At 46.5% G+C, this 27371-nt stretch overlaps 1 protein-coding gene across 1 annotated transcript in view; it reads right to left on the bottom strand.

Annotated features, from left to right (window-relative positions):
• Positions 1 to 167: 167 nt before the first annotated feature.
• The window catches only part of ATP6V1G2 (ATPase H+ transporting V1 subunit G2), a 27735-nt gene continuing 531 nt past the window's right edge, over positions 168 to 27371 (bottom strand). The window contains exons 2-3 of the mRNA XM_078645895.1: positions 4553 to 4653; positions 168 to 557 (exon numbers count right to left, since the gene is read on the bottom strand). Of these exons, the coding sequence (XP_078502021.1) occupies positions 384 to 557; positions 4553 to 4653 (275 nt within the window). The 3' untranslated portion in view covers positions 168 to 383. The remainder of the gene's footprint in view (positions 558 to 4552; positions 4654 to 27371) is intronic.

Here is a 27371-nt window from a genome sequence, read left to right as displayed (position 1 = left end):
ATAGGGCACAGCGGACTTTAATATGTTAGGTAATTAATTTGCCTTGGGTAGAAGAATGTTGGTGGCTGGGTGGGTGTCATGGTCAACTTGCTGTCCTTGGTCCTTCCTTAAACTTTTTCCTGTTTGATGAACTGGTTATGCATCTAGGCATGGGGATGTCGTGTTCAACAAGTCTAGAATGTATAGATGATGCAGTGGTGGTGCCCCAATGTGTCATGATTATCCTACCTATTGACTGGGGAAGTGTGTTGCCCAGTCTTCTCACTAAGGATGACTCAGGTTGAATTGATTTTGGGCAGGCTTGTCTTTCTTTCCAGTTGGCTGGTGTATCACTGGTTAAGGGAAGGTGGGATAGGGTTGAGGGTTAATTTTGGCTTCGCATCCTATGCCACCACACGGTAGTTAGCATGGATCTCAGGTTTGATGTCGCACACAAGGGTGAGGAGCTGCCGGAGAACTCTCTCCTTATTCCGCTGGTGGTTGGCTTGCATGGTCTGGATCTTCTTCCGTGTCTGTTGTTCCACCTCTGTCGACAGGTTCCCTTGTGAGCCCATGACCTGAAATACATTGTAGAACTTTAGCACACAACTGCAAAATCTTACCAACCACCTCTACTCATACATTCTTTACCACAATTGTGTAATGGCACCCATTTGACTTAGAATATTTTCAGACCTTGAATTTTGGATGCAATACATTATTTAATACAATGGACACCACAAGTGCTAGTTAAACTCTGGTGTGTGTGTGTGTGTGTGTGTGTGTGTGTGTGTGGTTTGATGCTGCTGCTTAATAGCAAGAAGGCTTCGATGAGAAGGGACTGGCAAAGGCAGCCTGATTGTACTACTCCATGGAGGGCACTAGATGCTTTGGCATAGCCCGATTGGTCAGCCCAGCAAGTGGGCCATTGGTAGAGGACTGTGGCTCATGGGCTCCTTTCATTAAAAGGGAGTCTTTCCACATGACAGCAGGTTGGATGAACTACTAGGAGGGTGTCTAGTGCAGAACCAGTTGATAGTGTTAATTACAGTTGTTGTTGAGGGACATGTATGGCTGAACTAAAAGCTGCCTTTGCAAAATTGGGAAGGGACTAACTGACGCTACCAAGCTATATTTTAGCGAAAACGCGACCTCGGTCACCTCCCCACTGACACTATGGGAAGCCTGCAAAACAGAGCTACGCGGACAAGCGATCTCTCTTATCGCAAATTATAAAAGGGAAAAAGCCCAGACAGTGACGACACTCAAGCATGAGGTAGGCAACCGGGAAAAGGCCCACGAGCAATAACCCTCTGATGCGACCACTCATTCGCTGCGTCTCAAAAAGCAAGAATACAGGGACTATTTATGGGAGGAAGCAAAGGTGTGCCTCTCTGCGACTCAGCACACTATATACGAAGTCGGGGATAAGGCCGGCAAACTTTTGGCATGGCTTGGTAAAAGGGATAAGGCAAACAGGTGAGTCGTGGAGCTCCAACTCTCCACAGGCGAGATTGTAACCAACCCACAAGGCATAATAGACCTCCTAGCGCACCATTATGAGCAGGTTTACACCTCAGCGCTTACAATAACGCAGGCAGTTGCGGAGGACTTCCTCCACAATATCCGACTCCCCAAACTCATGGAGGTGGAGTCTCAATTATTAGAGGCGGACCTCTCCAAGGAAGAGATAATGACTGCGATTGTGAATCTCCAGACAGGGAAGGCCCTCAGCCCTAACGGTATCCCCATAGAGTGGTACAAACGAAACACTATATAACTTGCGCCCCATCTTGTGGCAATGTACGAAGCCGCTTTGGGTGAAGGAACACTCCCACATGCCCAGCGGATAGCGACAATTGTGGCCATTCATAAGCCTGGCAAACCAGCTCAAGAGTGTGCCTCTTACAGGCCCATATCTCTGATTAATGCCGAGGCCAAAATCTTGGCTAAATCCCTAGCCAACGACTCACGCCACACCTAACCACACTCATACACCCCGATCAGTCGGGATTTATGCAAGGCAGGAATACAGCTCTTAATCTGAGACAGCTGCATGGCATGCTTGGGCGCAAATACACCATACAGGAAGACGCAATCATGTTATCCCTAGACGCCCGTATGGCCTTCGACACGGTCAAGTGACCTTTTCTATTTGCTGTCCTCGTAAAAATGGGGTGTGGGCCTAAGTTCTGCGCCTGGGTTAGGTTGCTCCATACTGCTCCCCTCGCACCCGTCGTAGCTAAGGGACTCATCTAGAGAATTCCCGCTCCATCGTGGCACCCGGTTGGGCTGTCCGTTGTCTCCGCTCTTTTTTGTCCTCATATTGGAACCCCTGGAAGCCTGGGTGCGACAAGACCCGGTTATTCACAGACTCCGCTGGACGGAGACATACGAGTACCGAATCTCTTTATATGCTGACGATGTTTTCATTCACCTGGCCTCTCCTAAATGTTCACTCACGTGACTTCTCAACATCTCATATGGCAGAATAAACAGGACTAAATCGGTGATGTACATCTTGCAGGGATCTCCGACAGCCCTATCAGATAGATGCCCTGTAAAGCTAGCCGGAGAGACTTTTAAGTATTTAGGAACCCACATCACTCATGACCCAGGGGTCTTTATGACTCTGATTCTCCAAGCTCCCCTGCGTCGGCTACAAAGAGACACAAAATACTGGCAATCACTCCCACTGACACTTTTAGGAAAGGTGGCCCTTTTCAAGATGATGGCGCTTCTGAGGCTTTTGTATGCCCTTCAAAACACCCCTTCCTGGTCCCCCACTCCTACTTCCAAGCAATAGCAGCAGAAGTTACAAAACCTCTATGGAATAACAAACCAGCGCGCATAGCTATGACAAAACTATTCCGAACATGGTACGATGGCGGTATCGCACTCCCAAGTATACTATTGGGCATCCCAGCTTACTGTTATCAATCACTGGCTCCATGTCCCGCACACAGATCCAGCCTATGGCCTTGATAGACTAGAACTTGGCGATGAAGGACTATACCACGCGCTCTATAACAAGACGCGAGCCCGACTAGGCCCAACGAACCACGTACTTCAAGGGTGGAATATGGTGCGCAAAAAGATGGGATGGCATGATAAAATCACACAAGCAACTCCCCTCTGGGTCACAAATAAACTAGGTAGGCTGGGTAAGAGCAAAGGCTTCAATCACTGGGACAGCATAGGGATATCTAAGGTTGGAGATCTAGGGACGCGGGGAAAGATGATCCCCTTTGAACACCTTCAGAAGCAATACGAGATGACACCTATGGAACAGTCCCACTATCACTAGATCAAACATGCACTAGAGGCAGTGATTACCCCTGGTACTACCCCACCCGAGGCCTCCCGGCTAGAGGATAGATTACTAACAGACCACATGACCAAATCTGTACGCATTAATATGTAACAGGATGGTGTGTGCTCCACCATGTGTCACAGTGTTGCCATATGTCTAGGTTAGCTTCATTCTTGCACAAGTGCATTGCAGTTACATCCTTCAGGTTGCTTCCTCCGTTAATTAGCAGATTATTGGCTGGTTTGTAGTTGGAATCTGTTTCACAGAAGTGCACTATCTGCAGTCTCTTAAGCATTAAAGGGAATGGACTCTAAAAAAAAAGCGAGACATCTTGCTATTTTATTTTACACTCACTGCTGAATCTCTACGGATCATCCCTGCGCCGATCCTTTTTACTAGAATGGGAAACCCACTCCCCATGTGTGCCATGAAAGAGTCTCCTCAGCTGGACTGCAGTTTTTACTCAAGACTTCCTGATTGTGCAGCTCAGTAGTTGTACTCCATGAACCAAATATAAACCAACACTTCAGTGTTAAGTTATAGGTTTGAGGGACACAGGTAAAGCTAACTGACATCTAAAGTCAAAATTACCTTCACCAAACTATGGATTCAGAAAGGGCCTCTGCACTCGTGGCGTCAGCCACACAGTCGTGGGGGAGTCTGCGCACTCGGGCAGAATCTCCACATTGAGAATTCTCATTTGTGGATATTCCGTCCCGAGTGAACGTATTACTAGGCCTGGGCTTTAAATTCCGTTCCGCTCGCGGAATTTGGGTAATTTTGCGTTCCACGGAGAAAGCAGAAATGCCAAAATTCCGCGATCCGCTTCTTTGCGGAATTTTTTGCTTGTTCACAAGATATTTCTCCCCGAGCAAGCAAACAGCATTAGCGAACAGGAAAAAAACATTGCGAATGGGCAGAAGAAGCAAAACTGCGTGTTCGCTGAACTTTTGCGTGCTCGCAGATATTTTTTACCGTTTCACAGAGCTTTGTGTAGTGCCACTACGCAAATTCTGCCCACCCCTACGGATTACCCCACTACTACCGTGCCTCCGGCACGAGAGTGGGCGCCTTTTGTGAATAAGGCCCTTGGTTTATGTACTGTTGCCTTCCATATTGTTAATTTCAACAACTTGAGTAATCTATCAGATTAAAAAACACATGACAGCACAAAGGTGGAGTCCCAGCTAAGCACTGCCTGGTCTCCGAATCGCTGCATTTGATGCTCTATCTGTGTCTACCAAAGATGGCCGCGCTTACCGCCTGCTGTTTACGCTGGAACTCCTTTTCTCGCTCAAGCCTGTACTGCTCGATCTCTGCCTGCGCCTCCTCCTTCGCTTGCTTCAGCCTGCGAGCTTTGCCTGTGGAGGAGGGGATGGAAGAGAAGGGAAGAAGACAAGAAAAGAGATATTAGAAAGCATGTCTCTTTGAAGCCTGGCAATGTTGATTGACTTGTAGTTCCTTGTGGCTGTGACTGGCCTCACAAAGCTTAAGTCGATTCAGCGAGTTACTTTGTGAGGGATTTGCTGAGGACAATTAAATCCTTTCAAAGAGGAATTATGACTAAAATGTTTCCTCTCTTCGTGCAGTTCTGCATTTTATTTCTTCAATAGGGCAATAGTTCACCTGGTGTGGTGCCACCCAGGTGCAATCGACCTAGCAATACTGTCCCATTTGCCTGAGGTGTGGCCCAAGTTGTCTATTAGCTATGAGGTGCAGGAGACTTCTCTAAATCACTGCACTCCATTTCCGTTTGCACTTGAGTCAGTGAGCGGAAAAGCAAAACTCTTCTCAGAACATGTGGGGCCATATTATAAAGAATGGGCGATAATAATATCGCCGCTTTAGCGGCAGGAAATTGCAGCTAAAGCGGCGATAAGGGGCTATATAATATGCCCTAGTGAATTCCAATAGAAGCCCAGGTTCTGGTGGGAAGGATATCAAAAATGTGGCCCATGGTGTGGAGGCTGCTCCCTGTTCACGATAACTTAGTGGAAGATGGTACCAAACTATGCAACCTACCACATTGTCACAGTGCACAGAATGGGCCAAAGCAGTGTCACAGGACCACAACTGAATGGCTTACAGCCAGGCTCATGAAACAACTACAAGGAGTACCTAAACTTTTCCAAACACCTTTGTCAGTACTTTTGACATGACTCTTTGAAGGAAGGGATGAGAGGTTTTCCTTGTCTTCAAATATAGTTTTTTTTAAGATTCTTGCTTGACAGCTTGTCTCACCGCACTCACATCACACCAAGCCTGAAGGAGCTCCAGCGGCTCATCATACACAAACAAGCACAATTCAAACTCCTCAGCCACACTTTCAAGGCACTGCATAACACTGGCCCAGTATACCGTAACAACATAACTTCTCAAAGGAAATCTGACAGAGGTGGAAGCCATCTACATAATCCAGAGGGAACTGCAGCACATGTCTACAAAAGCTCACTCATTCCTTTCCTTGTTTTTGGAGTTTTGTATAGCGCGAACTCGAGCACCAGTTGCGTTACAGAAGGAAACATTAATTTTGTGGTAGGCACATTTGAGATGAAGTGATTTGCCCAGAATCACAGGATGTTGAGACCATGGATGCCGAGACTCCAACCTGGGGGCATATTACCAAGGCGGGCGATATGTGATTATCACCGCTTTAGCGGCCGTTTTCGGCCGCTAAGCGGCGATAATTCTATCGCCCTATTAGCAAGCTGTCGCTAACAGCAGTTAGCGACAGCATGTAGGCGATAGCGAGCGGTTTGGGGTCCGCTTTGCTTGTCAGCAATATTTATCGCTAATGACATACAAAGTGGGTGTACCCAACCTGTTAGCGACTGAAAGCAGTCGCTAACGTCACTATCGCCTATTAGCAAGGCAAGCGTAGCGATGGAAATATTCGCACTAAGCGCAAATATCTCCAAAAACTAACGCCTGCTCAGACCAGTTCTTAGCCATTATATCCAATGGGAGTTGGATATTATTGCTAAGTCCTCATTAGCGATAATCCGTGAATATCGCTGGATTACCAGCGATATTCACGCATTTCGCCGCTAACGCCTGAAATGTTATCGCATTTGAGATAAAAGTTGCTAATAGCAAGTTACCTCTGCGATAAAATCAGGCGAAGCACAGCGATAGAAAAAATGTCGCTAAGCCCATTTACCAATAAATATCTCTAGTTGTTGGTAATATGCCCTCAGGTTCCCCAATTCCAAAGTCGGCAGCTCAATCGGTTGCCATGTTCCTTCTCGGATTAACGCACTACCCTAATCCCGCCGGCCTCGCACATTCCGTACCAAACACTAACCACAGACCGCATTGAGGAGGAGAACTGTAAACTAAAGGGAAAAGCCCGAATTTTAAGCACCCCTCCTTACTTCCATGCAAAACTAATGTAGAACAAAGCATGAAAGGATTTTTAAGTAAACTTCTCAAACTGTGAATTTAATGAGCTCTAAGCATTACAAGATTAAGTGATTTGCCCAGAATCACAGGATGTTAAGCCTCCCTGCCGAGACTTCAAATCAGGTCCCCAGCTTCGAGGACGACTTCCCTAGCCGTTAGGCTTCCCACACAATGCAAATAGGATCAGTCAGTGCCCACACCCTATAAGTCACCACAGCCAGGCAGCAGCAGCCAATCATCTCATGCCTTTCCTACCCTGTTATCTAAAACCACCATTCCCAGGGTGCTGCTTACCCGCTCATCCTGGTAAATGGTTCTCAAAGACAAATGTTCCTCTTATGTTCCTGTTAGGGCTTAGAAGGATCTGGGGCCAGAAACCCTCCTTCCAGGTAAAGCACACTCATCATGTGCCTCACAAACCATTCACTGTGTCTATCCTCACACACTGGAAAAAAACACACACACACACCCAAGCACCTCCCTTCCCCCCCCCAATCACTTGTAAACTTCTAGAATCCTGTACACATCCTACTCAGCAGCATAAATGTTCAACCAGCATAAGATATCCCCTTCTTCAAACTAATCAACGCACATATGACAGATTTCCATGACTCTGATATAAGAGACATCACCACACCGGACAACCTAGGTGCACTCTATAGTCTTCATCACAGAAACACAACCACATCCCCATAAGCCCTAGATGTCTTCATCCCCAAAGGCTACAGCATCCGGGGCACAGATCACACACAGAAGACGTGGTGGAGTGGCCATCATTCACATGTCCATCCTTGTTATTTGAACTCAGCGCCTTCCAATTCCCTCACTCTGAATGCCAGACTGCCACTTTCAGGTCCCCCAGCACTATTAAGGACTTCACACAAGAAATCTCAGAAGCACCAAGATAATGAAATAATTCACCTGCATCCTTCTGAACACCTGGGCATCAAACAACACATCATCAAACCTACCTAAAGAAAGCAAACACCCTCAACCTCATGATAATGACCTCTCATCCCTTCCTCTCTCTTTCGCATAACATCAGTGTGAGAAAAATCAACATCCCAATCCTTCTATAAATCCCCAACAGACTCTCGCCAACAAGTGAAGCTCTCAAATCAGATGGGTCTTCACTAAATGTCAACATATACAACATCACTATGAAAAACCATGTGTAGTTCAACACAACACTGAAAACATGATCCTTCAACTTAAGACAAAGACAAGAAAAGAAATAGAGATTAACTAAAAGCCCTGGTGACCGTTCCAGCTCCAATCACTCCCCTATGCATGCAGGAGCATCACCAAGGGGGCCAAGGTGATCTTCAATAAGCAACAATGCTCAAAGCAACCAACAGAAACAAACCTCTTAAAGGCAATCAAGCACAGTGTCAGCTTCTGCATGGCCACCAATCACTTATTCACGGGGAAGAGAATCAAACCAAGTACACACATGAATAAAACTAGACATTCACCTTGCTTCCAATCGCCCACCATTCCACTGCAAGTGGACAGCCTTCAACCTCAGGCTCACCAACATTCCCCGCTCCCTCAAAGCCACCACCTATTTAGACAACACTACACTGTCAAACACTGTGAAATCCCTCACAACGATACCCTCACACATTGCCCTCTAGACAGATTCTCCCTTACTGAAAAAGCTAACCTTGGACTATGACTATCTCTCCAAATATTGACCCATCACCCACCTATGCTTTCTCCTATAACTTGAGAAGTAAACCTCCATTCAACAATGAGATAAAATCAGTTAGAATAGCCTCCAAAAAAATTACCCATCCAGCTTCAGACCAGACTGCAGCACAGAAACGTCCAATCAAGGTAGCTGATGGCCTCGTAATCAGTGAGAGAAATTACGCTGGTCTCCTTGTGGTACCCAATGTCCCGGCAGCCTTTAATACCTTCACCTGCCTTTGTTTCAAACAAACCCCTTATTGACAATGCTTATCCCGACTCTATGGGGATACAGTGTGGGACCTACTTCCAACCCCCAATGCTTCACAAGTATCCACATTGCCGTCCACAAGAAAACTAGAGACAGCACTGTTTAGAAAAGTACTCTACAAAACCCTACATAGATTAACCAAAAATAAAGGTTTGGGGCATTGAAAACTTACAACGTGTTCAAAATAGCACTGATTATTATAATTTCTCTGTTCCCCAAGATGTGTGCATTTTCAAGGCCCACAAGCCTCCACTTCTGAATCCCTCTCTCGCTCACTACCTACAAAATCGTTGCATACAAAAGAGAGTGGTTTTGTTCTTTATTCCCACCAACTGGGCTGTGGGTTATTCTTTCACAATCCGAATATGTACCTACTGTACAGGATTGTGTGAAATGGAAGTAGGGAATACGTGGGGAGGAGCATGCACACCCATCACATGCACAGTTGTATTAGTGGCCAGTCACACATCACAAAGATGTCTCTTGGGATGTCTCTTGGCCTTTCCAGACTGGTGTCAGTCTTATTAAACTCAGTGACACATGTGTAGATCAGTGCTTAAATTGAAAAAAAAATCAGTACCAGGCCCCTCGTCAGGAGCCCACTGCAACTTGCACCACCAATTGCCCATGCCTGCGCTGCCAATGATAGTCCCAACACAACTACTATTCATCACGCTCCTGCCAATGTGACAATTCAGACTATTGCAGTCCCCCAAAGCTAAAGGAATGAATGCGGTGACAGGGTTTATCAATTTTAATGCATATTGAATTAATAAACAACTGTTGTTGTGCTCATCTGTAAATTAGACAAACAGTGCCATCATGTAACAGACTGTCAGAAGTGCCGGTGTTGACAATTAACACCTTAACTGCGGCGGCAATTCCGCCGTGGTGCGGGTGTTCTAATGTGTGGGCAGGGCTGCGTTGGCCAGTGGCAGTTCGCAGCACTGGGGAGGGAGTGCTAAGTGCTGGTGCTCAGCACTGGAAACCACCGGCATAAATTAAGTGCTGGTTTAAATGTATTAACTTGTACTCTGCAGGGCACATGCGATTCTGACAAGCTATTTACCAGCACTTCTATAGTCCAAACTGTGTATCCCAGATTCACTATAGGGTCTGAGTGTTGGTGCTGCTGTCTGTGTGAACAGTCAGCTACACGATTATCACACACCATTTTCTATTGCTGTGGCTTGGCTTTCAACTGTGTTACCAAATCTGGCTGAGAAGAAAATACATCAGTGTAAATACTCTAGGGCTACTTCACATAAAGTCTCTCAAAACATGTATATGTAAGAACCAATAGTGACACCAATAATTAGAAACATATACAAATATATTTATTCAATTGTATATAATCTTATTTGTGCATACAAAACATATATTATAAAAATACAAAAAAAATGAATTCTACAGAGACTAACACATGACCAACATTCTAACATCATTCATTCTAAAACACACACATACTGAAGAAAAGACAATAGTTGTGAATGTATACACCCATGTGGGCCTATTACATTGCACCCCTATGGGCTTTACATAGGGAACCATCAATACCCTGGCAGATAGTGTGACAGTCCACTAGAGAGGTGAATACAAGTGCCCCTGAGGACTGACAAAGCAGGAACATTTATCTTAAATAGGTGCCTTAATTTACTCAAAAATATTAACATGAGAATGCTTAAAGAATAGAATGCAGGAAAACTTGATTTTATTTAACCGTGCAAATTAACGTGTAGCATGAATTTTGTAGTTACCATTCATTTCTATCGTAATTACATTGCTAATTTGACTAGGCCTCATTTACTATTTCTCTACCCTTTCTTTACCTTTAATTTCTTCTTAAATAAATACATGTTTTTAGGAGACGCTGAACTGTGCTGCATTAAATATTGACATTCCTAAGCTGCAAGCTCTCATCGTATTTAGTTAATGCTTAGGTGCCACATATGTTATGTTATGTTATAATGCATTTGTATCGCGCACAGATACTCAGGAGTGTCTCGGCGCGGGCTGTGGGTGCGAAAGCAGAATCTGAGATTAATAGACCAAGTTAAAAAGTAAGGTCTTTAATTTCTTCTTGATCAACCTAGTGTCCTGAATATTCCGTAACTCCAATGGGAAGGAGTTCCAAGCTCCCGCTGGTTTAACGGAAAGAGAGCTGCCCCCCCATACTCACCATAATGAATGTCAAACAGTATCTTGGAACAGTGGTCCCTACATTAACTCGTAAATCTCATGACTTAACTCAGTAAGATATTAATAGAATGTTTCTACTATTAAACAGTTCATTGTCTCGCAGTAGAATTCACAATAGCTAATAGTTTAGACATCAGGGTTCTCCTGGGAACTCAGAGTGAATCTAATGCACATGAATGTTAGCAACTAAGTAGACAACTTGTAGATAACACCTTGCCGACTTTGTACGTTTACCATCGGAATGAAGAGAGGAGTAGCAGACCATCGGATAATCCTTTTGCATTGGTTTGAGATGACTTAACACCAGCATGGATTGTTACATGTGTTTTTGTTCTTCTAATATACGTGTTCCTAGTTAGACGCTAGAGCAGTGGAGACCTGAGAGCCCAGTCTTTCCTTTTCTTTTCGCTGTCCAGACTGGTCCAAGCTATCTATTCTGTGACCATCCGTCTATTTCTTAGAATTCTTGGTCCTTTTCACTGTAAGCTACTGCAGACTGTGATTTCTGTCATCTACCATTTTGTGGGTGCCTATTTCTTTGATGGTTATAGCTACTGCTGTGACTGTTTCCTCTAGATTAAATTTGACCAGTTGTTACTGTGACTGTTTGCGTATACTAATACTAAGAGAAGAGACTCAGACAAGTTTTTAGAACTATTCTTCATGAGGAGTTCAACCACAATCTGATTCTAATTAAATGCTCCTTTTCAATCTTTCTCTTTTTGAACCGAACTCTGGTAAGTAAGAATCTGTTAGAGTACAGTAGGGACTAAGTTACTATTCCTTTATGGAACACACTGAAAAATTTCTTGGTGGACTCTAACCTTGATTTTCTTGATCTTTCTGTAAACTGACTTATCTAATTTACTCATTTGAATAAAGAGATAAAAAGACAAAACACTCTTATTGATAACTAAAGGTGTACGGATCATTTTAAAGCTTTCCTTTTTGACTGAACATACTAGAACATGTTTATTGAGATGTTATTGACTTATGCTCCAGTCTAAAATGGAGGCAAAGATCCAGTCGACATGAAGAAGAACAAGGCGTGGAGATGAAGACCACCTTTGTAAGTCACAGGTTGAACTAATTTAAATAAAAAGCATGTCCACGCCACCAACACCTTCCATCCTATTTAGTTATCACACCACCCTGCACGTCTGGACATTCTGCCTTTTTACCAGCCTGTATCTGCCCTACCTCACATGGTGGACCTGGGCAGGGAACAACCGAGATAGCCGCCCTGCCCTCAATCGTGTGTGGTGACCTCCACCATGACCCGGTGAGTCTTTGACTGACAAACCACAGAGTAAAGAGTTACCTTTAGTGTTTGCAGCTGAGGCTCTAACAATGGTAACCCACAGTATGCCCCAGTTCTAAGTTCAAATACCCCTCACACACCAAAAGGCCCCTTGGTGTCATGCTTCATCATTGGGGTCTTCGCAAACCTCTACGGAATGCGGCGTGCTACGACTCACGGCTACGCAGGAGCACTTTAAGGTGAGCTATGTGTAAACGTGTGTGAGGGTAGGAAAATGTGAGTCAAGGTGAAGAGAAAGGTTTAAAAAATACCTGGCTCGTGGGCTAACACAAAAATATTTTATTTAAACCCCGGCTGGTATTGTTAAAAAGTGCAAGGGTGGCGGCCTTTACTAGTTAGGGTAAGGCAACCTCACAAGTGCGTCGTCAACATGTTTCGGAGTAAAGAACTCCTTCTTCAGGACAAGGATATGCACTAAGTATCCCCACCTTACTCACATGGATGTAGATTTAAAAGTGTGCTCTACAAAAATAAGTCTAGGTGCAATGTACCTATCAAATTGATACAAGTTCGTTGCGCCCAATTGGCGAGAAATAGGAACTTATGATCACAAGTTTAATAACCTCATGAGCCCGATGCGTGATATTGGGGGTCAGCTGTCCTGCCTACTGTGGCGACGGTTACAGCATAGCCTGCTCGACTTCCTCCCCTCAACGTGGCTCCGTCGGGCTCATGAGGTTATTAAACTTGTGATCATAAGTTCCTATTTCTCGCCAATTGGGCGCAACGAACTTGTATCAATTTGATAGGTACATTGCACCTAGACTTATTTTTGTAGAGCACACTTTTAAATCTACATCCATGTGAGTAAGGTGGGGATACTTAGTGCATATCCTTGTCCTGAAGAAGGAGTTCTTTACTCCGAAACATGTTGACGACGCACTTGTGAGGTTGCCTTACCCTAACTAGTAAAGGCCGCCACCCTTGCACTTTTTAACAATACCAGCCGGGGTTTAAATAAAATATTTTTGTGTTAGCCCACGAGCCAGGTATTTTTTAAACCTTTCTCTTCACCTTCACTCACATTTTCCTACCCTCACACACGTTTACACATAGCTCACCTTAAAGTGCTCCTGCGTAGCCGTGAGTCGTAGCACGCCGCATTCCGTAGAGGTTTGCGAAGACCCCGATGATGAAGCATGACACCAAGGGGCCTTTTGGTGTGTGAGGGGTATTTAAACCACACTGGGTGCTCCCCTCCATTGTAGGGTCCACCCTGTCCCATTTTGTGGATTCCCTTTTGTTTATGCATAACGTTAGGAGAGACAGGATCCACTTCTCCTCTCCCTCCCTCCCTTGTTATTTGTCCAGTTCTAAGTTCAGCAGGTAACCGCAGGCTTAGTGGGTCAGTCTGATGGTCTCCTGGATGTGGCTGTGCCTAAAGCCACTAGAGATGATGAACTTGTAAACCACAGAGGCTAGGATGCTGGTTGTGATGACTTTGTGGGTGGTGCAGCTGGTTTTGGATATGTGTGGGCTGACAAAGTCAACCAGTGGAGTTCCTTCATAATGGGGGTGATGTGGTCATATTTCTTTCAGCCCTTAATGAGGTTTGCTGCAGCCTGTAGAATGCCAGGAAGGGGGGTCACTGTGCAGTATTAGGGGCCGAGGAGGAGGGTATTGCGAATATACAGATGCACATGTTGATAAATGAAGTTGGCTACAAAGCCCATATCTGAAACCCAGGCCTATGTTAGATGTGAGAACTAAATTATGCAATTGTCCAGAATGTGACAAGGACCTATACCCATCTATTGAAACAACTGTTGAAAGACCAAAGGGAGTACTTAGCATTGCTGTTATTTTACATATTTAACAGCCGTAGTACATGAGCTCAAGTGTGACAATAGCAGCCGGGACAATGAAAAGTAATACAGTAGAACCTGCAGAATTATTGGTGTCACAGCAATTACATATGTGTGTTATCATATTTTGAAACTGTAGCAAAGCCATTATGTTAGAGGTTCCAAACAGGAAATCTTCTTGCCACTCTCGTGTCAGTCCTTAAACTTCATCAGTACTTTAAACTCGAGTGAAAAGTTGTACCTTGGCCCATGGCTCTACGACTCATGCTATTCGAGAACTTGATTGGTGACAATCACCAGTGCTACCTTCAACATCCCGGCCGCGGGCCATAAGACTGTGAGACTTAAGGATCTGCAGGCTCATCAGTTGTAACGGTGGCGGATAACCCCAATGCGAGATGCATCGGACTAGACTCTGACTTTGGTTATTCCCTATATATCCATTCATGGCAGCTGAGGAGAGGTTCGCCCCTGCAGCATCCACAAAGAATTTCATCATAAACCACACCGGTTGGTCTTGAACAGATATTTGAAACACTTCTGAGGGAGGAGTGGTTGCACGAATTGAAAGACAAAAATATTACTCTCATCTTTGGTCAAGTTGCTCGCTCGCCTGCTCTTCTATAATGGATACCCTCATGGGTGATTAGCCTCGGTATACAAATCCAGATTAATCAATTGATTATCATGTTCACCACCATGTTGATGAGAGTGTACACCTGCCGTGTAAGTGTCTGCGATGGATCTCTTCTAGACTGGGCACCATGGTTGAGATAATAAACACCTTACGATCCCTGGCAGAGTCACCTATGTTCGGCCAGTCACCTCCCTCCATCGCCTGCCACACTTGTGCAGGATGGGCCATGAGAATCCTTCACACTCTTACAAAGTGTTGGTCTTCCCACTGTTCAAGCCTGACAGTTTAAGGCTGGACATGATTATTTGTGCCGAGAACACCTACCTTTGTATATGTCTGTCCTAGTGAGTGTCATTGTCCCCTTGTCTCCTTGCCTTTCCAGTTGGGACTGCCAACCCTACAGGGCACTGTCACTTCTGGTCAGTTGTGTTGTACCCTACCTTGGATCTCTCCAACTGCTTCACACTTTTCGTGCACGTCTGGTGGCTGCTCCTGATACCCAGCTCATTTCCCCTGATTATCTGTAGAATATGTGCAACAAGCGCACCAGAATTCTTTTCAACATTCCTGCAGGGTTTTGCAGAAAAGTATCCCTGAATGTTCAGGTCAGGGGTAGTGTTTTTTTGGTTCCAGGTTACTTCTCTTTTGTTGCCACGAAATTGTTGCCAAGCCTTCCAACCAGTTGGCACTGCAAGGACTTTCCAAGCATCGGGGCTGAAAGAATTGAAATGCAGGTGATGTGGTGAGGCTACATGGGTCCATGAAGAGCCAAAAAGAGACCCTTTTTGTCCTATTACTTATATATGTGACCTGGCACCTTGTACTGCTATGGCCACTGAGTTTCCTCGTCGCCTGATGATATGTTTGAGGCAAGGTGCCTGAATGAACGTCCTGTCCTGCTGGGGTGCTGCCCTCCATGATCCAGTAGCAAGAGTAAGTAGCAAGACGGCTGATTTATTATTAAAGTGACTTTGCATTTGCCCATGGGGTGTTTGCAACAAGCTGTAAATGTGCTGGACACCGGGTGCACAAGTCCATATGATTAATGATTTATAGCATAAACGCAAACCTATATGGATAAGTGCCCTCAAGTCCCATGTAGCACGTTAATTGATGTATCAAAAGCCATGCATGTAGCAGACACTTTCCTGAGACTGGAGATTACAATAGACTGGGAGCTGTTGCACCTTGTGGTAAATCAATGCACTATGCAATCGTGGGAACAGTTTGTGGAGTTTTAAGAGTATGGAGACAGAAGGAGACTGGACCTGGGAGCGGCAAATGTTGTGAAGTTCCCTCCTAGCAGGCCAACTCTACTGTTCTCTCAATACACCTCAAGTATGTCTGATTCACAGAGAACATTGAGTGAAAAGTAGACCCTTCACAGACCAGGCTGGGTAAATGCTACAAAGCTGAAATCTATTAGACCACAGTCAGGGGTAAGGAAATATTGCCTGGCCCCTTCACCTTCTGCACCTACCCCCAGCGAAGGGGCATTAACTGATGAGCTGCTAAAAAACAGTCAGTCCTCCTGATACCTTCTTGTTGGGAAGAGCTATAATATTGTAGATGTGGATTATGAACTGCATATATAAGGTAGAGATATGTAACCAAGTTCTCCATATATTGATATATGTTTGCTTTGAGAAAGAGTTGTATTCCTCAAAACGCTGTAGTGCCAGAGGCACTACCATATATTGGGACCACGTGATTTCCTTGGACTACCATTATTTTTATTGACTTTTGGTATTTTACTTTACTGTTCGCTTCTTACAGCCCTTCTAGGAACAGAACGTGTGGGATGTGTGTTTGGAAGCATGAGAGAGAGAAAGGTGTGGTATATACTTCTGGGTCTCGGAGTGTAGTATTATAAGCAGTGTGCATTATGTTGTACATTGGGAAGTGAAGTGTGTAGTGCTGTAGGCGGTGGTGCACAAATGTACATTGTGTTGTACATAGGAAAGTATTGTGAAGTTCTTACTATTAGCTTTGACATGCCCTCAAGCAATCTTTTTTTTTTTTTTTTTTTTTTTTTAAACCTTTATTGTGCAAAGAAAGCTCACAGATACGGGCCTACAACCCCACGGGCTGGCCACCACACGGTAAAAAAGCGTATCAAAGGAGAATAAGTTCTTCACAGGAGTTGACACCAGGAGCACAGGAGAAACAACAAAGGCCATCGAGCAGTCAGCAAGAACAGGATAATAAAAGGTTAATTTTCTAATGCGGGGCGGGGGGACAGAAGACTAACGGGCCGTCAAGAAACAACAAGGGAGGGGCCGCGGCAAGCCGCCATTTTATTAACACAGAATGACACAAGAAGCCATACAAACATAGCAACCAAAGAATATACACATAATCGGATTACAAAAAGCAACAATGGCATCTGTCAAACCGCGCTCACCCAGCACCGCCCTCACCCAAATTGAGGAGACATAATCAAAAAGGCCCCCATTGCAAAGACAATACGATACGCACCCCAACGGAAATAAAGAAACCCCCATAAAGGAGGGAGGGGAAGAGGGAAAAAGGAGACGAAAGAAGGGACTCCCACCAAACCTCGCACCCCCAGGAGAAAAGACAGGACAACATAATCCGGCAATCGATATACCAAAAAGTCGATACCAAAATAACCAGTGGGCCACAATCAGACACACACCGGAATACGAACGCCACAGAAACTCCCCAGGGGGACACATGAGGAGACAGAGTCCCGAAAAAGTAAATACACAAGAGCCATAGAACAAAAAAGGAGGAAATAAGGGGGGAAAAAGACCCCCAAATACAGACAGACCCCCCCACCCACCCCTAAAGCCCACCCTGCACCCCTGCAGAAGGCTACGGCCTACCCCCCCGCAGCGTGCCTGTCGCCCTAATTAGAACCCGAAATATAGCGGAACAAAGTTGAGTCGGAATCAGAAGACAAAAATGGGAAGGGAAGGGGAAGGGAACACGGGATGGGAAACACACACACACACACACACGGGGGAGGGCCGGGAGACAGGAGGAAACGCACCCAGCCACCCGCCTGAGTCGAAGGTCCGAGTCCCCGGGAAGCCAAAGATTATCAGGTTACAGTCCAGGAGCACCCACCAGTCACATATAACCATACCAAAACACGTTGACCATCCAAACCAGCACAGGACTACCGCACGCAGGAGCCAATGCACATCATCCCTGTCCTTGTTTGTCCAAAGTGGGAACGGTCCGATCCATCGAGGACCAGGCCACGAAGAACTGAAGGCAGACAGCAGGAAAATCCAACGGCAGTCCAAAAATTACACGTGAAGCAAAACACGGAAGATCCAGGAAAGTCACGAAGAGTAGGAAACGATGCAGGCACAGTTCCAAGGATATGTTCAGAGAAACCGACCCATCTGGGCCAGCACAGGAGAGATCGCCGGGCAGCGGCGGCCGAAAGGAACCGGGAGAGTCATGAAGGCCAGGCCAAGCAAAATCCAGCTCCCGGGCCAGAGGCAAAGGAGGTAGCGCAGGAGGAGGAGGTGCCATCAAGTTACGCACACCCGCAGACGCGGTCGTAGCCGGGGCCAATTCCGCCAGGATAATTCCAGCCGCACCCCGCGACGGCAAAGCCACATCCGGCCGTGGGGGCCCGGGAGGCCCGCAGCGAGGAACCACCTCCGAAGCTATGACAGGCGCGGCCACCAAGAGTCGCCAGGAGAGCAGGGCGTCCAGGACCTCCTTAAGTGTAGGAAAACCTTTACAGTATCCGGCATCCGGGCCATGCGGCGGGCCTCCAGCGCTCGTCCAGGCCCGGCCAAGACAATTGGGGTCGGCCGCCATTTGAGAGCCCGACCAGGCCGCGCGGCCGACAACCTCCGCCGGGGCGACGTCAAGGCAAATGTAGTCCCGCCGACCGGAGGCAGAGCACACCGGGCAGGAAGGAGGGCCACCAGAAGAAAGGGACCTCGCCGGCTCCCCTATTCCGCCGGTCCCGTTCTCCGAGTCCGGGCGGCAAAATCAAAATGGCCGGACCAGAGAACAAAGGGGGAGCAAGCCAGATACACGAGGAGCTCCGACAATGGAAGGCAGCGCCTCCAACAAAGGCCTCCTCCCCACGGGAAGCGGCCAGGAAGAACCTCCGGCCCACACGAACAACGGCCTTCCGACCACCTCCACCGCGCCCCGAAGGGCAGACCCGCGGGCTCCGTCCGGCCCAGGAGCCGGCAAGAAGATCCAGGCCAGTCCGCCTCCGACTCCCCGAAACGATCGGGGGCACCGCACCGGATACACAGCAGCCAGGATAACCGGAACAAGAGGTAAGTGCCTGCAGGGCGTCGTAGCACTACCACACAGCAAAGAGGGCTTCCCGGGGCAGGATAACAGCAGGATAAATGTGGAAACACAGGCGGGCGAACGGAGCCGAGCTAAAGCGCGGCCATCTCGGTCACGAGCTAGGCTCCTCCCCCCCCCTCAAGCAATCTTGAATTCTGACTCTGTCCAGCTTGAGCTTTGCACACACAGGCAGGCCCCTAGATCACTCGAGTTGTTTAGGCTATTCACGTTCAAGGTTGCTTTCTGTACTTTTGGAGATTGTTTTCTACTTTCTCAAGCTTTAAGATAAGGGGCTGGAATGTGTGGGAGCGCAGAAGGATATGTGAGAACTCGTTGCCTTTGGAATGCTTGCTTGGAGAGTGGCCAACTCCAGTAAGTTTCCTTGGAGCACAGGACGTCCTCTCAGAAACTTCTAGTGCTTTGAGATTATAAAACTGTGGCTTGTTGACTTGGAAACTGGGATTTGTTTGGAACCTGAATGAAGACGGACGCTTCTACTTCAGTGCAGCAGAACCTGGCTTGCTGAGTCTCTTAATCCCCCAGTCTGGAGTGGGCTAAAATGCAGTGTTTGCCGCCAGTGACGTGTTTTATTTTTGATTATTGAGTTTGTGATGTGTGAGTGTGTCTGTGTGCACATTCAAGTCTCCAGTGGTTATAATCATCTAGTGTATGTATATATTTTTGATTCCATGCAGTGGACCTCCATATTACTATCTGCTTGTATTTTATTTCATGTATTTTATTCCATGCATTTAACAGTTGGATTTGCTTACTTATAAGTGTGTTATTATTGCTTGCATATATATCTATATATAGATATATAGAGAGAAATATATAGATATATACATTTGAATATTATTCATTTGACATCTGGGAATGCCTTTTTGTTAGAGAGTGTTGCACAAATAAAACGCCATGCCTTATTCTGAGAACAGTCTTTTGATGTGCCTCTTTTTATGAGAGGGAAATCCCTTTCTGGTGAAAAGGCATCAGTCCTCTGACTCCTGAGCCGAAAAGAGGAATCTATTCACCTCAATTTGACTATGTGTCTATACTCATAGAGGAGTGGAGGACTGAGAGTGTGATGATTCACTGTGTTTGTACTCACAGATGCGTAGAGGCGTGACTTTGACAATTCACAATGTGTCTCTACTCATAGAAGGTGTGAGAGTGTGACGATTCCCTATGTATCTGTACTCATAGAAGGTTGGAAGCGTGAGAGAGAGTGACGATTCACTATGTGTCGGTACTCATAGAAGCGTGGAGGAGTGAGAGTGTGACGATTCACTATGTGTTTGTACTCAATTTGACTATGTGTCTATACTTATAGAGGCATGGAGGAGTGAGAGTGTGACGATTCACTGTGTTTGTACTCACAGACGCGTAGAAGCGTGAGAGTGTGACAATTCACAATGTGTCTGTACTCATAGAAGGTGTGAGAATGTGACGATTCACTATGTATCTGTACTCATAGAAGGTTGGAAGCGAGAGAGAGTGACGATTCAGTATGTGTCTGTACTCATAGAAGCGTGGAGGAGTGAGAGTGTGACAATTCAATATGTGTTTGTACTCACAAAAGTGTCAAGGCATGAGAGTGTGACAGGTCTGTACTCAGAAGGTTGGAGACATGAGAGTGTGATGATTCACTATGTGTCTGTGCTCATAGAGGTGTGGAGGCATGAGAGTGGGACTTACTTCACTATGTGTCTGTAATCATAGAAGTATGGAGGCGTGAGAATGTGATAATTCACAATGTGTAAGCATAGAAAAATGGAGGCGTGAGAGTAGGACTTAATTCACAATGTGTCTTTACTCATAGAAGCATGGAGGCTTGGCAGTGGGACTTAATTCACCATATGTCCGTACTCAGAAGCGTGGCGGTGTGAGTGTGTGGCAATTTACAATGTGTCTGTACTCAGAAGCATGGAGGCGTGAGAGTGGGCCTCAATTCACAATGTGTCTGCACTCCTAGAAGCATAGAGGCATGAGTGTGTGACAATTCAAATGTGTCTGTACTCATGAAAGCGTGGAGGAGTGATAGTGTGACAATTCAATATGTGTTTGTGCTCACAGAAGTGTAGTAGAGGCATGAGAGTGTGACGAGTCACTAGGTGTCTGTACTCGTAGAAGCGTTGAGACATGAGAGTGGAACTTAATTCACTATGTGTCGTAATCATAGAAGCATGGAGGCATGAGAAAGTGACAATTCACAATGTGTCTGTACTCAAAAGCGTGGAAGCATGAGAAAGTGACAATTAACAATGTGTCTGTACTCATAGAAGTGTGGAGGTGTGAAAGTGTGATAATTCACAATGCGTCTGTACTCAGAAGTGTGTAGGTATGAGAGTGGGACTCAATTCACGATGTGTCTGTACTCCTAGAAGTGTTGAGGCATGAGTGTGTGACAATTCACAGTGTGTCTGTACTCATAGGAGCATGGAGAACTGAGATTGGTACTCAATTCACAATGCGACAGTGCTCATAGAAGCGTGGAGGAATGAGTGTGAGAATTCTCCTTGTGTCTGTAATCATAGAAGCGTGGAGGCGTGAGAGTGGGACTCAATCCACAATGTGTCCGTACTTATAGAAGTGTGGAGGTGTGAGAGTGGAACTCAATTCACAATGTGTCTGTATGTATAGCAGCAAGGAGGTGTGAAAGTGTGACAATTGACCATGTGTCTGTACTCAGAAGCGTGGAGGCGTGAGAGTGTGGCTCAATTCACAATGTGGCTGTACTCCTAGAAGTGTAGAGGCGTGAGTGTGTGACAATTCACAATGTGTTCGTACTCACAGAAGCGTGGAGGCCTGAGAGTGGAACTCAATTCACAGTGTGACATACATGATAAACTGTACCTTTTATTTCAGAATTGGCATAACTTCAGTACCCCTTGTAAGTCCCTAGTAAAGGGTAACCCTGGTACCCAGGGTGTTGGCACTGAAGAGGGACCCCAAGGGTAGTAGCACAAATTGTGCCACCCTTGGGTCCCCTCACCAAGTCCATGCATGCTGCCATTGGCAGACTGCATGCCTTCGTGCAGACAAAACAGAGGAGTTGACATGGCACACATCCCTGTGTGCCATGCTCATAGTCACTGCATGAGATATAGGTAAGACACCCCATAAGCAGATCTTATAGTCCAAAGGCAGAGTGCACTACATCTCCTGTGAGGACATATCTGCATGAACAGATATGCCCCGTCAATATCAATGTCAATTTGTGCGTATTGTAAGTGAACAGGGAAACCATAGGGAGTACATGGGCTGGACACTCATCATTACAAGTTCCCCAGCTCCATGATAGCTGCACTGTAATATGGGATGTTTGGTACCAAACACCTTGTCTTAATAAACCTGCATTGATTCCAGAATAAAATGTATTAATAATTGCACACAGAGGACGCCTTAGAGGGGTCGCCAGAAACCTACCAACCCTTAGTGTGGTCACTGACTGGTCTAAGCCAGCCTGTCGCCAACAGGCAGAGTTCTGACCTCATGGGGTGAGTGCCTCCACACAGCAAACAAAATAAGATGATGGACGGAGCGTGGAAACTTTTCAGACACTCACCCCCAGTCACTATTAGATCTGGGTTAAATCCATCATCGGTCTTCTGCTCACTTTGCCACCACAGTTCAGGCCCAGCCATATGCAAATCAGTCTGGACCCTAATCCTCGTGGTGACAGTCCAGTCCAAACTGCCTCTGTGCTCAGAGGCCGAAAACAATGCCTCCCCCAGGTCAGGAAGAGTCATCTGTGCCTGGAAGCTCCAATGGCCTTGCTGCTCTTGAAATGGCCTTGAAACGCGTCCCGAGCCACCCCCTCATCTCCTCACCCCTTTTGGTGGGAAGACAAGTGTGACCCCCTCTGCCAACCCCACCCTTCAGGTGTTGGAGGCACGGTGGAACTCATTTTTAAGTGTTTATCATCTTGAGATGGTGCTACTCTACCAATCAGGGCCAGGGCTACATCTCCATTCTACAGGAGGTGGGCACAATAGAGGGTGAAGACACAGCAGGTAAGGGGCCCATTGGCCTCTGCCTGTCACTCCCTTGTAAACACCCCTAAATTTAGTATTTAGGTGGCATACCCAGACCATGAACTTCGATTCCAGGGACACAAGAAGAAGACGAACGAAGAAACTCTGTTGGACCGAGAATTGCAGACCTTGTAGTGAACTTTGGACGCCAACTCCTGTCTTTTGCCACAGTACTCGACAATCGTCATCCTCCAGCTCATCTCGTCACTATGTGGCCTCCACAAAGCCTGGAGGGTCATCAGCACTTCACAAATTGCCAGAGAACTCCGTTAAGATAGAGGTACTATCTCCCGGCAGCCATAGTCACCAAAAACAGCGAAGTCCAGTTCAGTGTCATCTAACTCACTAGCGTGACCAATGTGCCAGAGTACCTGCCGAAAATATACCTGCTCTGGAGGGCCAGCTCGGCCTCTGCCTTCTGTTCCGGAGGCCACAGGACCCTCCGGAACAGAAAGGCACCAACAGCCGAGGTACCAGACCCCGCTGCAAAAACCTACAAAGCCAAGCCCAGGCTGATTACAACTTTGCACCAAGCCAGCACCCGACGCCGGAAACCCACCTCAGCAGTGGCCCAGCAGGTCCAGAATCATCCTTTCAAGTTGCCAGCCCCTGACCGCGAGGTTTGTCTGGGCACCATTGCCCAGCTGCCCATCTTCACTGCACCTAGCCCGCCCAGGGCATCTTCAATCCAGCTGTGCTCTAGCAGCCCCAGAGTCCTTGAGACCTCTACTCTCCCTTGAGAGCCTTCAGACTTGCCCACGAGTTAGGGATTGCTTGTATAGCGCCTATCACCGCCGGTCTCTAAGCGCTTAACCAGAAAGAACATAACACACTGATGACCCTAGAACCTCAGTTGTTTCACCTCCTATGATGTCATGAAAGCCTTTCTGAAAAGATACGTTTTTAGTTTCTTTCTGAAAGGTAGAAGTTGCGATTCCGCTTTCAAGGTAGGTGGAAGCTCGTTCCACAGTTGTGGAAGGAGCACGGACAGGGCCCTGCCTCCTTTGGTCTTTAATTTGAACCTAGGTTGAAACAGGTTGGAGGTTGTTCCTGAGCGCAGTAGCCTCCCCGGGGTGTACCTCTTTAGACGTTGCTTAATGTACTCTGGGGCTTTCCCAAAGAGTGCCTTATGGGCCATACAGAGACATTTGAACTGCACTCGGAATTTCACTGGGAGCCAGTGCAGCTTCTGAAGCAGTGGGGTTACATGCGCGTTTCTAGGCAAAGAATGGATCAGCCTGGCCGCATCATTTTGTATTACCTGCAGCTTCCTCAACAGCTTCTGTGGTAGGCCTAGGTATAAGGCATTCCCATAATCAAGTCTCGAAATGACTGTGGCGGATACGATCGATTGCAGGGTGGAGGCAGATAAGATGGGGACTAGCTTTCGCAATTGCCTCAACACACCTATGCAAGATCCTGCCACAGCAGAAACTTGCGGGGCCATTGAGAGGTCTGCATCGATCCTTAACCCCAAGCTTTTTACCACAGAGCCAGGAGACGGAGTGGTTCCTAGCTCGGGGGGCCAGTACAGGTCACTCCAGGGATCCTCTTTGTTGCTAATCACCAGCACCTCCGTCTTATCAGCATTCACTTTCAACAGATTGTTAGTCATCCAGTTGACTGTGAATGAGAGCAGATTCCTCACTGAATCCTGGGCCTCTTTGGTGTTGTCCAGCCGGACTAAGAGCTGAGTATCATCTGCGTAATTAAAGATTTCGCAGTTCATACGCATAAGCTCCTCCACCAGTGGTTGTAGATAGATATTAAAAAGCAGGGGGGATAACGCCGACCCCTGGGGCACCCCCCAGGTCACGTCGCGGATCTCAGACAGTTGGTCTCCTAGCTGCACTCTCTGGGTTCGACCTGACAGGAAGGATTCTAGCCACTTTAGCACCTGGCCTGTGATCCCCAATTTTGCGACACGGTCCAGCAAGATGGTGTGGCTGACCGTGTCGAAAGCCGCCGATAAGTCTAATAGAATCAAGGCACAAGGCTGTTTGTTATCTGCCCTGACTCTCAACTCATCGGCGACCGAGGCCATGACTAATTCTGTGCTATGTTGGGGCCGGAACCCAGCCTGCCTGGTATGAAGGAGATGGTGTTCTTCCAGATGGCCGACTAGAGTGCTGAGAACGTGCTTTTCTAGGATCTTGCTTAGAAAAGGCAGCTGCGAAATGGGCCTGTAATTTTTTAAGGCTGTCGTGTCTGTTCCTGCTTTCTTCAGAAGTGGGGAAACCCTGGCTTCTTTCATCTGAATCGGCAGATAGCCTGAGTTGAGTGAGTTATTCAGTAGACTCAGTACCTGAGGCTGAATGCCTGGCAGAGCCATTTTAAAAATTCTGGGAGGACATGGATCTATGCTAGAGCCTGATTTAGTTTGAGCGACCAGTTGCGCTAAGCACTTGTCGTTAATGGGAGGGAAGCTATCCAAAGTCATGGATGGCACCTGAACATTCTGGCTAGGCATCATGGTTGTGACTGTCCGTGCATTGATATCAGTGATGATGTCCTGTACCTTCTGAAGGAAGAAGGATTGAAAGGAGTCACCGTCAGGTTGGTCACCCACTGAAATTTTCCCTTCACGTTGTGTAAGTTCCCTTAGAATGGTAAATGTCTCTCGCTGAATGTTAGTAGCCTCTCTAATTCTTCCCTCATAGAAAGCAGCCTTTCTTTCCAAGATGTCTGCCTTGTATTTTGAGAGCAGGGTTTTGAAATTTGCGGCGTCTGATTGAGTATAGTGGAGTCTCCACCTTCTCTCTGCCTTACGAAGGGCTTGCTTCTTTTGTTTCAGGGAGGCGTCAAACCAAGGCGCTCCTCTCCCTTTGGTTCTAGTGCTCTCCAACTGCTCAGGGACAAGTTTGTCCAGGGCGGCGAGGATCCAGGTATTTAAGATCCTAACATCCTGGTCCAGATCTATGCCATTCATATTGGGGGGAGTGAGGGAAAGCAGGGTTGAAATTAGGAGGTTTGCTTCCATCTTACTCCAGGATCTAATTTTCCTCCGTGACTTGTTAGGGGCAGCCCTCACAGGGTCGCCTGGAACCCAGCACTTTATCATAAAATGATCTGACCAGATGCAAGGGATTGTTTCCGTGATTTCGGTGTTGGGTAAAGAAGACCAGACAAGGTCCAATGTATGGCCTTTCACGTGAGTAGGATCCCTATTTGAATTGCTTTTAGAGGTGGCCCCCTTGCTTCATAGCACGCCAGCTACTATTTCCCTTTCTCCTTGCTCACGATGAAACTCGGGATGCTTCCAAGAACTTTCTCTCAGATCTTTGGACCTTGGCCCTGAACTCTTTGATTTCCAAAAGATGATCCACACAAACAACTGTATTGCATTGCCTTTTCTACTTGACTTTTTCCTCCCATAGGAAATGTATTGTGCGTAATTGTACACAACTATATTGCAATTACTGTGATTTTCTCGTATTACGAAAAATACTTACCTTGTACCCAAAGTTTGTGGTTTAATATTTATATAAGTATTTTTCTAATTCTGTCTCAACTTCATTCTTTGAGCGTGGGCCTCAGTTATTGCCTTTGTATGTACAACAAATGCTTAGCCCTACCCTCTGATAAGCCTAACGGCTTTCCCACACTACCACAACAAGTAGAGTGTTAGTATTATCTACTTTTGCCTCTGTAATGTAGCAAGGGTCTCCTCGACCTCTCTGCACAGTGCTCGCCATTGTAGTGCACTATATAGAGAGGTGGGTTTTCCACACTTACACATTAATATGACGTAATAGTTTTATATCAGGAACAAAAACCCAAGAAAAAGCGTGCATCGAAAGCACACTGTATTGTGACATAGGGTATCAAATACACATAATGATTCCAATAAAAAAATATGTACAGACAGATGATAGATAGATAGATAGATAGATAGATAGATAGATAGATAGATAGATAGATAGATAGATAGATAGATAGATAGATAGATAGAGGCCCGGACTGGCCATAGCGGGCACCGGGCAATCCCCCGGTGCGCCGCAAGGGTGGGGGCCAGTTTTGGGCCCTGGGGGCCGTTTTTGTTACAGGGCCGTTTTTACAGCATAGCTGCAAAATCGGCCCTGTAAGAGAAACGGACGAAAACAGGCCCCGACAAAGAGCTCAGTCGCACCCCCAGGGGGCCGGCCGAGCACTTTGCCAGGGCCGGTTTTGGTTCTCAGTCCGGCCCTGGATGGATGAATGGATAGATAGATAGATAGATAGCTAGATAGATAGATAGATAGATAGATAGATAGATAGATAGATAGATAGATAGATAGATAGATGCCACCTCCATCTGCCTTCAACCACCCCCTACGCAAGTCCATGTCATCACTTAACAAAGACGATCGAGTTGTCAAAAATAAACTAAAACGTCACTCGCTACACTACTGTGCACCAGAAGACGACACGATCTCTGCTCCC

This window comes from Lissotriton helveticus, chromosome 5_1 (genome assembly GCF_964261635.1).
Source record: "Lissotriton helveticus chromosome 5_1, aLisHel1.1, whole genome shotgun sequence".
NCBI lineage: Eukaryota > Metazoa > Chordata > Amphibia > Caudata > Salamandridae > Lissotriton > Lissotriton helveticus.
The sequence above is the reverse complement of the archived record's forward strand: the minus strand, read 5'-3'. Positions and strand labels throughout refer to the sequence as shown.